The sequence below is a fragment of the Cariama cristata genome, unplaced genomic scaffold, assembly GCF_000690535.1.
Source record: "Cariama cristata isolate BGI_N322 unplaced genomic scaffold, ASM69053v1 scaffold5856, whole genome shotgun sequence".
Taxonomy (NCBI): domain Eukaryota; kingdom Metazoa; phylum Chordata; class Aves; order Cariamiformes; family Cariamidae; genus Cariama; species Cariama cristata.
Genome location: NW_009620252.1, coordinates 35,409 through 49,800, shown reverse-complemented (window position 1 = coordinate 49,800; position 14,392 = coordinate 35,409). Strand labels below are relative to the sequence as shown.

Sequence of the window (14,392 nt, the reverse complement as noted above, 5' to 3'; positions counted from 1 at the left end):
GTGGGTAAGGAACGGAGGAAAGAAATCTTTGAAAATTCATGACGTTAAAGTGTTAAGGAAAATGAGAGGATACATTCTGATGATTATTCTATTAGTTACCTCTACTGAAGGAGATAATGCTGGGTATAGCTGACATTTTGCTGTACTACACATAGTTAGAAATATTCCAGAGAAGATGAACTCTGTGTAGATACACCATGGTTCCATAGCTTAGAAACAGACTGTCAGGAAGAGCAAGTATACATGAAAATTGCCTTTACAATAACTGATTAGAACATGCACTGATCTCTCTTTTTTCCTGATTGCCCTACAATTGTTGCATGTGTTTGCGGAGAGATATATATTGACTTGATGATCAGTCTTACCTTCTTTCAGCATGCCAACTTTTAGACACTTCATGAAGCGGCAGGCTTGGCAGGACTTACGTCTGCGCTTTGTGATTTCACATTCATTCGTTGCTGGGCAGCTGTATTCTATGTTACCTGTAACAGAAAGAACAGGAAAAGAGAGGTATTCAGAATCACTGACTAACCAACACAATGGATACATGTAGTACTCCTACAATGGCTGCTGCGTTTAATTTTGGAATACATCAAGAGTAAATAGTGCTATAAAAAGGAAACACCTTTCAAGCAAAAATGAAAAGCCAAACTAAAGGATGCGCTTTTGGACTTCTTTTTTTTTAAGTCTAAAAAATATACACAAAACCACAATCAATGTGAGTCTGCATCTGGTTCCATACACGGTCCCTAGGAAAATCCTTCACGTATGTGATTCCTGCTGGAGGAAATTTTGTTATTGCTTATACCAAGCCACATGCTTAGGCTCCTAGTCTAAGCGCTCTTCGTTTCCTTTTTTTCACCAATTTCATCAGTCATTCTTTGTCTAGAATATGAAAAGGAGACTGTTGTGCTTTATGTCACAACCAACTGTAACAGGTACTACAGAGCTTCACCCTTCTTCCACAACAGCAGGCACAGTGTATCAGGCAGGGCTCACTGGCATTGCCACCACCACATCTAGAACATTTTACAGCTGCCGGATAAGATCTCTCAACCAGGACATCTCCCCTTCTCTCTATACTTAGACAGAGTTCTTGTACTGAGAGGCATCAGAAGCAGAATCATTCTGACCAAGTTGTCAGAATAACAAAAACTCTGCCTTGCCCAACTCTCCTTAAGACCTAGAACCACCTAGATCCTTAAACGTGAGCCCTCCAGGGCAAAGTTGTGTCTCCATTTTTTTTCATTACTGCTTAGTGCATATTATTTATTCTCAAAAATAAGAGAAAAAAAAAAGCCTGAAAATGAATGGGCAAAATACATACAAGTAATTTTCTTTATATTTTTTAAAATCACATCTGTGGGTATCCAAGTCCGAACGGGAGAACATCTGTTCTCTTTTACCCTAGTACCACTGTGTTTTTCATAAAACAGCTTAGCTCAGCTTATTCATCTGCCCAGTCATGCATCCTATTACCCACGACTACATTCAGCATGACGGACTTTGCAGCAGTCAGAAGTTTCACCAGGAAACTGACTTTTAAATAAAGTATCTTCCCCATCAGCCTGTCACATCTTGCTTTAAAGGTATTTCTTTATTTTCTAACCCCTTCCCCCTGTGATTAAGTGCATTAGTATCTTAATGAAAATGCATTCTGTTTATTGCCCTCTTGGGAAGCAAGAGGTCATCACACCAAATGCATAAATTGTCATCAGAGACAGTCCGAGCATAATTGCAATTTTGCTGCTCCGTATTTGCTGCACTCTGGGTCCGTCAAAGTCCCCTGAAACATGCGCAGATTCTAATAATTAGCATAGAGTCTGCCTGGGACCACAGCATTGATGAAATATTTCAGAGTTAATCACACTTTGTAAACACTGATTTATATTGACTACCTTTCTCCAGCCTGATGTCTCCTCATTAAATATCACATTAGTGGATTGCAGGATTGCACAAAGACTCAAATGCTCAGCAACTGCTAATTCAACAGGAAGTAATACTTAAAGCACCTACATCTATTGAAAATTGGTTAAGTATTTATGATAAAGGAGGTCTGCATGGGGCAATATATATTCTGTCAATATAACCAGCATATTTTGCACCAACTTTTCAGGCCTTTGCGGGCTTTCTTCCTCCTGAACATTGCTGCATGACTGACTTAGCAATGCTGGCGAGTAAAACAGATCTTGGTATGTCTGAATGCTAATGGTTCTTGTTGACAAAACTCAAACTTCAGTTTAGTCTTCTTCCCCTTCCTTAGCTCCTGAGAAGAAAGCTGTTTAAGAAACTGAAAGATACGGTGGGTAGGAAATCCGGCACAACAGTTCCTGCAAAACTTCTTTCCGACACACATTAGCGAAGTTAGGAAATAACACTTCTGGAAGAATACGTAGGAAAGGATGGTAAGGGAAAGCTTAAAAAAAAATTCACATTATCCTCTCACACCCTGACGAGGCATTCTCAGTGAGGCACAACCACTACACAGGGAGACCTTCAAAGCCTTTCACAAATTGTATCTAATTAACTTCATCATATTATAGTAATAAATTTATCACCATTCCTATGTAAAAAAAAGAAATAGGGAATCAGAAATGCTTTGCACAAGGTCAGAGATATCTTTGCACAAGGTCAGAAATGATCTTGATCAAAAACAAGATTGAGATTACAATACAGAACTTTAAGCAGCAAAGTTCTGTAGAGAGGCAAGTGGGGCACTCCCACTAGAGCCAGAGCCCTTGTGCAATGGCACAGATGACAAAACTACAGATGTTGACATCAAAAAGTAGTATTAAAAACCCTAAAAATATAAGCAAGATTGCTTATTTCCCTAAGTACACACTTCTAATCCATATCCTGACATTTCAGTTTTGCGCAAAATCCTGTGAAACATAGCAAGGGTCTGTAGCATGCAGCACATTATGCACAGACAACATAACTTATTTTTCCTGCAAATTCTCACCACCCAAAGAACTATAAAATGAGCTATTATTCTAGTCACTTAGATTCCAGTACTTCAGCTTAGAGGGGGAATCTTCTCCTATCAATTTAGGCTGCTTTACTTTAGTGATTTGTATTTTACAGCTCATGTTCAACCTTAATTTTTGATGTTAGAAAATAAACTTGGAAGATACTGGAAAGAGTTCCTCCAATGAACCCAGCGGAGGTACAGTAACTGGATTTATTGCTGCAGCAAAGATCCGCATCTTACCAATGGCCATAGATAGTTCCCCTAAAGTGTTTCAGCATTTTAGAATATGGCTAGACCACAATAAGACTTCAAGGAATCTAACATTTTGTCACCACTTCACATATGAATGCAGTATTTTATCAAATATCTCCATGGATAGACTTCATTTCTGTCAGTGGGTTCTCCTTAAAAAAAAAAAAAAGCTCATGGAATTTTCTAATGAATATGTACCTGGATATATATCATGCTCAAAATATGTTTTAGCTAGCACTCAAAGTATTAGTGGATATATATTTGGTAAAAACCTAAGTTTACTGCACTTTGCAGGTCACTAGAGCTCTCGTAATTTCTTATTTACTTCTATACACTAAAAATAAAGAAACAGAAATTATTTTAAGAAGTGTTTGGGAATCTGTACAATTTCATAGGTACACTACATCCATTCAAGATGCTCAGATCTACATTTTGTTTCAATGAGGAAGATTCCGAAGGAAGTTCTACCATTTACTTGCCTACTGTATGATGCTAGAGGCTGAAACTGAGCAGCTAGTAAGAGCGCAAGTTGAGTTTGCCCAGTCCTGTCAACAGTTGGAGAGGCAGTTGTGTCATACAGTGAACAAAATCAACATGGCAGCTCTGAGTCTTTAAACAGGGCTGACAAGAACGATCGAGCAATTCATAATATCTCCTGGCTGGTTTTCAGAAAGGACTGGGCTCTGATTACTTATTTCAGAGTCTTTTGTACAATTAGTTTGCAGGCAATATAATTTTCTCACTTACTCCTTAATAGAATCATGCAGCTAGCTGGCTGATAGAGTAACAGCGTATATGTAAAACTCCTGCCTGAAGTGCCAGGGGATAATTTGTATATTCCTTTCAGTAGCGTAATGGACTTTTACAGTTTGGCAGTTAAAGGGCTGAGTAATGTAAATTAGTATGACGTTTGAAAATAAAAATATATGTCAAATCTTCACTCCCCAAACACATTGCCCTATGCTATAATAATACAACAGGATTTATGCCAGCCTGAGTCCCTTTTCTCTCCTCATGCACTGAGGAATGTTTATTTAAAAACAGTTCCTTTTTTCTACTAATTTGTTAAATTTTATTATCTCAGCCAAAAGATGAGAATATACTTCTAACACACTGTGCCTATCAAGAGCAACTGACTCACTAAAAATATGATGCCATTTGATCTTGAGATAGGAGGTGAACTGCTAAAACCTATGCTGCATAACTAGCGTTCTGGTTTTAGATGCTTCAGACTGTCAGATCTTTACACACAGTTCGAGGATAAGTGGGCCAAGATACCATTTCTTTTCATCTCACAGATGAGGTTTGGAGGTTACCTGAATGAGATGGGGAATCATAGTACAATTTTAATGGTACAGGGACTTACTCGATGGCTTTACAAACCAGGCAATCGACCGGACTTAGCCAAGATTCTCAAGACCATTTTGGCCATTTCTTGCACGGAACTGACAGCAACACTCAAGGTAAGAATCATGACAAAGAAGAGGACACTGAAAGCACTGAGCCTTACACCTTGGCTTCTTATCCCAAATGATGTTACTGTCATCAATAGTTACAACTTTAGAATCTCACAGACACCAAGAGCACAAAGCTGGCTCTAGAAACTGGCTCCAGTCTGTGGGACAGACTGAAACAGAGGTCTCTCTTCCAGAAACACTGACAAGAATAGAAGCTGCAGACAGCAATTCTTAGCAAAAGCTTTATTTCACTTTTCACACCGTGACGCTTGATAATATAACACTAAAGATGTAAAAGGATTGCTATGAGCCTTTGGAATATGCTCAGAAAAATCTTTGGACAAGTAAAAGACACAAGGAAGACCTAGACAGAGGGTGAAAATATGTTTGGGAAGAGTAGCCATGAGCCACTTACAAAAGCAGGGGAACGCTGAAGATATCAGTATATAAGTATTGAAACTTTTACTGTGTGGGAATGCAGGTCCAGAAGTGGAAAAAAAAAACAACAACGCCAAACAAAAAGACAACCAAGAAAAGCAAACCGGAGAGGAATTAATTATTCCTTCAATGTTACAGCTTTATTCCATAATCAGCTCGTGAAGCTGTATTTCAGTATCTCTTTCTTTATATTCAATAATGCTCCATTTTTCTCTCAAACTTTCTCTTTGAGATTCTGTAACTTAATACCTTTTTTCAAAAACTTGTATTTAAAAAGCAAGTGTTCTTATTATTCTTAACACAAGCTACTGCATCACTGGATTTAAGTCTTTCTGCAGTAAAGTTTACCCCAGTGCCCTGGTTTCAGCTGGGATACAGTTAATTTTCTTCCTCATAGCTGCTACAGTGTTATGTTTTGAATTTACTATGAGAATAACAGTAATAACAGACTAACGGTTTTAGTTGTTGCTAAGTAGTGTTTATACTAAGACAAGGATTTTTCAGCTTCTCATGTCCTGCCAGCAGGAAGGCTGGAAGGGCAAAAGTAGTTGGGAGGGGATACAGCCAGGATGGCTGACCCAAAATGGCCAAAGGAATATTTCATACCATATGACGTCATGCCCAGTATATAAACTGGGGGGAGTTGGTTGAAAAGGGCAGATCGCTGCTTGGGAACTAACTGGGCATCGGTCAGCGAGTGGTGAGCAATTGCACTGTGCATCACTTGTTTTATTTATTCTAATTATTTTATTATTATTACTGTCATAATTATTATTTTCTTCCTTTCTGTGCTATTAAACTGTCTTTACCTCAACCCACGAGTTTTACTTTTTTCTTTCCGATTCTCTCTGCCATCCCACCGGGCGGGGCGGAGTGAGCAAGCAGCTGCGTGGTGCTTAGCTGCTGGCTGGGGTTAAACTGTGACACCCAGGTACCACTTTCATGCTCTATTTTCCTGGGTGACAGACCCAAAGGAATACACCTGTCTGTGGACTGGCATGCATGAAAACTCCGGAAAATGAAAGTTAGCCAGGATTACAGCTGTAGGTCTTCTGGGAATTACTAAAAGAAAAGTCTTAGGAAGAGAGACAGAAGAATCTAAGCCAACACAGAGAGTGAATTACAGTATGTTAGGTCACACCTTGAACATGTAATCCAACCAGAACAGAAAAGAATAGTTCCTGAGAAACTGAGGAGAAGTCGGTGCTGTTGGAAATAAAGAGTAACAGGCTAACTGAGGAAAAGAAGGATAGAGAAAAAGTCCCAGATGGACTTAAAAATGTATTTGATATTTACAGGTCTTAGCAAAGCTGAACTGACGAAAGTACAAATATTTTCTCTGAGGTTAAAGTTTCAGTACTTGCAGACTCTGTTCCCTAGTTTGCAGTCAGAACAACTGAATTTAAGTATGAGTAAATATTTTCACAAGTGAAACTACTCTTATCAATAAGGTTTCAGAAATAGGGTCAGGTTGGAATGAGGTTAGATTTGAACCTAACTGAATCCAGTTTTGGCTGACAAATCCCTAGATGGATTCACTTGATACTGCAGATAGCTCTATGAATTATAGACCTATGAATTCTGCTACATGTCATCTGGAGCTGATTAAGCCTAAAGTTAACTGTATTCACAATTTTTCACCCAGATGACTTCAGAAACGATACTGTACACACAGAGACACAAAACACTTAAAAATTTGGTTCCTAAATGTCTCAAATATTTTTTTAAGATGATACGACCATGTATGAAGGATTACACTTACGTCTCTGTTGCTTGTGTTGCCTCTTCTGTTACAATAAGAAACTCAGGAGAAGCAACTAGTTTTTAAATAACTCCACAGCATAAGATGATATTTGACAGGAGGACACAGCCAGCTTAAAAGTACATTTTAAATAAAATCACTATGTTGAGTTGCTTCAAAGAAGCTAGTGTACTATGCTACTGAACTATAATATACTTAGAACTTCTAAAATTCATCTTTATTTATTTTTCTTTTATTCCTAGAAAGCAATGTGGATGGAGATTTAAAATCAAATTGTAAAGGTGATACTGGCTGGTCCGACTGCATGACATTTTTCCATCAGCCTCTAACTTTAGGTAGATGGCTGTCCAGCATCATAAAAACCACCATAATTTTCAATATGAGGCTGACATTAGGGGGTATTGAATGACACCTGTAAGGGCCTGACTACCTTTGATTCCCACTGGAGTCACCTTCTTTATCTTCAATAGAAATGAAGGGCATTTAGGTCATCTTAAGAGACAATCAACACTTTGAAGACACAAACAGAACTAATCCCCTGCCGCCTGGGAGTCACTGAAGAGTTGTCCAGGTCAGAAAGACTAAACCATCTACATTTTGTCCCTACTGGTATTTTATCTAGGTCAATTTTGATACATCCTACCAAGATAGCATGGAAAATTGTCATTGTTTGTTTATGAGCACACAGAACATCTCAGTCTGTAAAGCTGCGAACCAAATGACTTTCACAGCAGTAAAAAAAAGTCATTAAAAAGTTATAGAAACATTAAAATATATCACTTCCTAGATGAAACTTCACATGTGTTTAGTTTCAAACTAGGTAGAGCTTCTTAAGTGGGCTGGAAGCTTCCAGAGATGTTTGTAACAAATAGAGATCCAGACCTAATTGTAATAGCATTGATACATACTACTGTACCAGTACTATTTGTAAACCACATCTCTTTCTTAGTATTTCTGATGAGTTTGAAATAGCCATGCACAGCTCAGGATGCTCATTCTTACTCCCTAATAATCTAAATGCAGCGTTTAATTTAAAAGGCTGTAAGGAAAGCAGAGATAGTAAAAAGGAGAAAACCATCTGTATACTTTTAAACTTCTCTCTGGTTCTCAGATTTCAGCATGTTTATATTTTATTGTCTCATTTGGCTGCCATAGTTATACAATGACATTATGACAGGATTAAAAGACGTGTTGGAAGGAATTAAAAATACTTGCTCAGTAGTTTGGTTGGCCCATAGACAGAGAGAAATAAGGGGGAAAGCGAAGATATCTATCACTGCTCACTTTAAAATATTCTTTGAAAGAAATGCTGATGCACAGACTTTCACTTATATAAGGAAGGTGAATGATTTAATCAGGTAATGATGGATTCAGGTGACATTTAGTGTTAGGTTCACTGGAGGGCTGCCATCTTTGCACCAGAGCCAAGGTCCACAGACTACTGCATGAAGATGCAAGTCTCCACCCTATCTTTCGATAAAAAACCTATAATCTTAGCTACCAGTAAAGATGCTGAAAAGCCATAAAATCTTACTTAATTTGCTTTCATTTCCTCCACAAAAATGATGTGCAGTATTAGAAGAGTCAGCTTTGAGAGATGCAAATTAACCTTTGGAGGCCACTTGGGTCAACTTCGAATCAGACTTTATGTTGCTTGTTTTAAAAGTCACCTTATCTGAATTTAGATAGATAGTCCTAACTTTCCTGATTAAAACTTTCTGATTAAAAAAAATATATATTTACTGTAAAGCGTTCGTACATTTACAGATCAAATTGGCTCAGTAAAGGGTAAACACTCTAAAAAGGTTTCAAAAACCTGAACTCTGAAGGGTTCAACAACTTTGCGTAACCAAAAAGGTGAACAAAGTACAAAGCAGTGTAACCTAGCTCCTAGTTTGGGCAGGCTTTGAAGACCATAGGAACTACATCACTGCAGAACTGTAGAGCGGAAGGTTCTTGGATCAGCTTAAAATGAGATGGCAGACTTGGTCTAGTTCACGTGATGACCAAAAAGACAACAGTATTCCCAGGATGGAATATTTCCTGTTTGTGTTAGTAGACACAGACAGGCAACAACTCTCAGGGAAGCAGTTCTTAAACGAGACAGTGAGGGTATGGTTTCAGGGCTTCTTACTACCTATGGTTTTACTCACCCTGTATATAAACAAAAGATTGCCATCTCAATACTTTTAATCCAACAGTTTTTCCTTAAAAAATAAACATATAAACAAAAAAACCCACGGCCCAAGAACTACAAGGACTATTGAATGTAAAGTATTTTAGCTCTTCCGGGAAAAATTCAAACACTGTTCAAGGAAATAAGTAAGCTCTGACATTTTTGCAAGAAGCCTTAACAGGAAGGCAACCTATCAATATCTAGGCTTCTCACACTGCCTTTTCATGCTAGTTTAAAGAGTCCAAAGGCGACAGTCCTGAAGATTTGGAAGGAGAGAGGAAGAAAGTTATCTAGACACAGGCCATTATCTTAGAGAGATGAAGGCTAAAATAAAACAAAACAGTAAACTGTCTTTGAATCTGTGAGTTCTATCATCCTTCTACTGAAAGCAAGAATACCACTTCAATCCACCTGCACAAATGTTTAAGTTACAGGCACTGAGTAATTACATATTATTAATGCCAAATGTGTACTTACTAGTCTTTATGATAACTGAGCAAATAAAAATATGATGAAAAACGCATTTACACTAAATATTCACTACAAAATATCTAGTAAGTACAAGACTTCTGTGCTGAACACAAGACTTTGCACTCAGCTGACAACTGAAAATTCCTTTTCTCTCTCTTTCTTTTAATGAAAGCTTGGAGTTTTCAAGATAATACAGTGCACAGCAAAAACTGTGGAGAGACCCTAAAAATCAATGGACCTGTAACTATTTTTAGATGTTGCTATTTTCTACTATCCCTGATGTTAAGCCAATTTTGGGGAGATTTGGCTGTGTGTGTGTTTCTGTGAGACATCTGCAATCAGCCACCATGTAAACTATCCCAGATGCAAACTGAGAGCTGCAGCTGAGTGAGTACTAGGCTGAGCAGAGAGAACATCCAGTTCTCCCATCCCTTATATGTCACAAAAGGGGGCAGAACGTCATTAGATACTACCATGACCTAAGAAGTCACCAGTTTTATATATTGATCTGGGGTTTCAGTGGGTTTGGTTTTGTTTTGTTTTTTCAGCCAGGTAATTTCTTGTTTTTAATTTTTTCTAATATTATATTGATTTTTATCATAATCTATGCATTCTTTACCACAGCCCCAAACATATTTCTGTGTTATGTTAAAAATATATATTCAAAAAAGACAAAATTACTGCTTCTTATAATTCAAGACAGAGTTCATTTAATTTATTTACTTCTAGGAAAATTAGCACGGACTGCAAGAGGCAGGAAGAGGAGGAGAAATCCGTCAGCCAGGAACGGACATTTTTTAGACTAAACTGCTGTCATCTGGAAGGGAATGATAATCTCCATTACCCTTAAAAACAGGTGTATACTCTACATTACAGTGATAGTCGCCTTGTGTAAGGGGCTACAAGGTATCCTGTGATGCACTTCACTTCTGTCTTGTGTAAGATGCTGGTGGGGTACAGATACCGTGCTGGCTGGCTGAACAGCTGCCTGGGGCTTTCACCTACTGAGATTTCAAGAGACTCCTTCGAAACGGAAAGTATGGAAAGACTTGCATCGACTTAGTGGAAAGGACATCAGGCCTGACGTGCACACAAGATGTGCTTCATAATCTAACTTTATCAGCTCAGCCTTGCTCTCAATGAAGTCAGGGCAGTTTCGCCCATGACTGCAACAGGAGTAGCACTCTAGGTTCTACAAGTCTGAGCTAATTTAGTAACTGATGAATGATAAACAAGAAAGGTTTGGGAAGTCAAATGTTCTTTTTCACTGAATCTATAATTAATCACCCATCACAACTAAATTAACAGCATTTAAAATAAGCAATTATTTGAGCCAAGATATGTTATCCTTACATATGCACAGTTACAATATTTGACTCTTCAGGTAGTCTGGTTTACTATTCTGTAGTTATAAATTTCTTGGGTTTTTGCTGTTTTCTTGTTTTCTTATTTGCAGTTATGCAGTAATCAACATATTTTAAAAATAAGCAGAGAAAGAATGTGGTATGAACCCGGAAGTGAAATGGTACAGGGAAGAATGACCTCTAGGAACACTGGGACTAAATTCTATCATTTAGAGTAAAAAAAAACTCAGGGGAATTATTCTTCATGTAAGCTTAAACGTAAATTCACCCATTCATAACAGGAGGAGGATATTTTTCTTATATACTTCTTGTCACCTACCACAATCCATGGTTTGATTGACCAAAGTAAGTAGCTTCCATTATTTTGGATGGTATCTGAAAACTCCTAGTAGTTATGTCGGTTTAGTCAGCACCATTACTGAAGATGCTGCCATGACATTATGACAGCAACATACTTCCTATTCTTAGTTTCTTCATTATTGCTTTTCCATTCGATGCTTGGTTTTGCCTTACTGCATATTTTTTTTTGTCTTCACAGCACCTGCTGATGCAGCTAGTGCTCTAACCATACTGAGACTTTTTGCACAGCTGCCAGTTCTAACTTGAGCTGCGTGGCCAAGTCCAGGTTGCTAATCTGGAGAATGACGTCCCTGTCTTGTGCTTCCATGCCCAGAAACTTGCTGTCTGTGGTGCGGTGTAGAATTGCAGGCTACCTACTACTGCCAGAAGTCAAAACTTTAATTAGTTAACGTTTCTGTTGCATTTTTTCATGCTCAAAATATAACTAAAGTAATCATGTATTAATTCAGTTCTGTAGGACAGCTATTACATAGCAATTAAATACCATTTATAAAAACAGGGTTGCTAGTTGAAGTTGGTGCTTGAAGTTTAGCAACTGCAAAATACAAATTGCTTCAATGGAAACATTTTTTGAGCTTTTCTGAAACTCTTCTTGAAGGTCAAGTGAAATAACTTACCTCTTTTTTTACTTTTTCCAAAACAAAGACTTGAAATAAGCATACTGTTTCTGCGTTTGCAGTCATTTTACAAATGAATCCAGGTCACTAGGAATCTTCACCGGTATGTTTGGTTACTGGTTGCAAACATTGTAACACTCAGCTCCATTAGAACAACTGAAGTCTAATGTTTCTCTTTAGTGGCTATATGGTCATCATAAAATGGGTACTTCATGCTGGTTGAAGCCCCAAATCCCCCCGTAGTAAAACAGATGACAGGAGAATAAAATGGCCATTGCCTCAGCAATGGATAAATTAAAATAACATTCATTAGTTTCCCTTATTAATTTTATATTAAATATGGAATTACTATATTTAAGAAATCTTGACCAAATGTTTCAAATTTTGGGTTATGTGAAACTACGAACTGAAGCTAATTTTATGTTCCTTATCATAACTCATTTTTAAAAAGAAAAGTATATCATCAGTTTGCATTGTCTTTCCTGAGAATTCCAGGTGCTCAATATCTATGAAAACCAAGCAGGTTTTATTGAAGAGCTTAAATTTGGACTTAGCAACCTAATTTTAGTCTCCAAAGCTTGAATTTGATTTAATGTGACACTATACTCCTGTACAGGCCAAGCTTGGCCTCATGTTCTTTAAATAAAGCACCTTCATTTTTACTTGAAAGGATGATATCTAAATCAAAGTAGAAGGTTATTTTGTCTCCATTGGTTCTGAAGCTAGAACAAGTGGTCATGCAAGTTATCCTATTCACACTAATTTATGCCAAAATATGTGGCGTATTTGTAACAGGTATCAAGAGCAGGTTAGTACAAAGTACTGGGCAGAGACCAAAAGCTGCCAACTTACTCTCCTTAGAACGTGATCTTCTTACAGACATCCTTACAGATATTTGTTGAACCTGTTTAAGGCCACTGTATATCATGGTGGGTGAAAGATCAGTTATTAACACACTGATATGCACAAAGCACTACACTATTGCATTTTGTTCCAATTTTAAATGCACTGGTGCTTTAACAAAAATAAACTGGATTTCTGTAACAATTTAAGTACAGTAGTGGTGTAACTAGGAGCAAAACCCAAGTATGATCCTTGTGTGCCAGCCACAAGGTGTGTTCAAGAGGCATCCATGACAACCTTCAGAAAATAACCAGTTTTCTTCACAACAATCATTTACGAGAATCCATGAGAAACTCATACAGAAAACAAATCTGAACATGCATCAGATCGCTCCAATTTTTTTCTATTTTTCGTAATCAAAATAAACACGGCAGCAGGCTTAACACAACAGACTGAACTCCCAAAGAAGTCCAAAGGCTTACTTGCGTGAGCAGCATCTAGAAGATCAAACATCAGGAAGAATGAAAAAGTACAGTCTGAAGTCCTAACAGGATTTAGTCAAGGACTGTACTATTTCACTTAAAGCAAAAGAAGGAAAAGAAGTTTAAAGAATAACCAACCTTGAATCGTCCTCTTGAAGAAAGCCTTGCAGGCCTCGCAGGAAGCCACTCCATAGTGGTACCCTGATGCAATGTCACCACACACCAAACACAGTCTTTTGGGCATCGAGTTCAGCATATATTCACACTTGGTCTGTGAATCTTCAGCAATGGTACTGGAGCAGTCATCATACCGTTTCCTGACTGGCCCATTGCCCCCAAGCCCTGTGGCCGAAGGGTAGAGGGGAGGTGAGTCCAGCCCATTCTGATGTCCATTCATGGTGGAACTGTAGCTCCCGCTGGCGTCTGAGGAGCCACCGGGGCTGTGGTGGTTGATGCTGTCCGTCAGAGAGGCAGGGCTCGACGGTTCCGTCTTGATGTACGACGAACAGCTAGAATCAATGTGTCGATCTTTGCTTGACATTCTGCAGAGAAGCCTGTAGTGGGGAGAGAGAGAAAGAAGAATCTGTGTATTAAAGACAGTGCTCTTTAAAGCTGCTCTGGAAGGGTTAGGGACTGCACATCATTCATTCATCAGTCAATACCTCTTGTTCTACATGAAGGTAATCAGCATAAGGGCATGACAGAGCTTTGTCAAAGCTCCAGACAAGCAGTAAACAAAAACTTTAAAGAGACCAAATCCATCTGTTGTCCCCTCCACCTGCCCTCTAGGCTACTTGTCAACTTCACATCAACTCTAAATTCTGAACTTGTCATCTAACGAGTCAAAAAATTAGAAAAATCCTATTAGATGACTTCGCTATGAAACACCTTCCTTTTTCCATCAGAACTCTCTTTCTGTAAATTCCACGACTATCAGGAACAAATATTTTCAAGTTTGATCACATAAATGTTCTGGTTTGTAACCAATATTTGTCAAGACACATGACTAAAACAAAGATCCATCATCCACTGATCCGGTCCCAGAACTGAAGAACAAGTCTATCACAGTCTTTTTTTTTTCTTTATTAATATTGCTTTATTATAGATACAGCTATTTAGTAACGGAGTAGCACATCAACTGGGAACTCTAACAAATAATTAGGCTGCACTTCATTTTCACAAAATCTAAGTGAAATGAT

At 38.1% G+C, this 14,392-nt stretch overlaps 1 protein-coding gene across 1 annotated transcript; it reads right to left on the bottom strand.

Annotated features, from left to right (window-relative positions):
• Positions 1-365: 365 nt before the first annotated feature.
• Positions 366-13,744, bottom strand: LOC104162736 (estrogen-related receptor gamma; the record flags this gene model as incomplete). The annotated part of the gene is made up of 2 exons (XM_009701544.1): positions 13,332-13,744; positions 366-482 (listed from the first exon to the last, which is right to left on the bottom strand). Coding segments are annotated over exons 1-2 (520 nt in total), but the record flags the coding sequence as incomplete, so codon positions are not given.
• Positions 13,745-14,392: the final 648 nt, after the last annotated feature.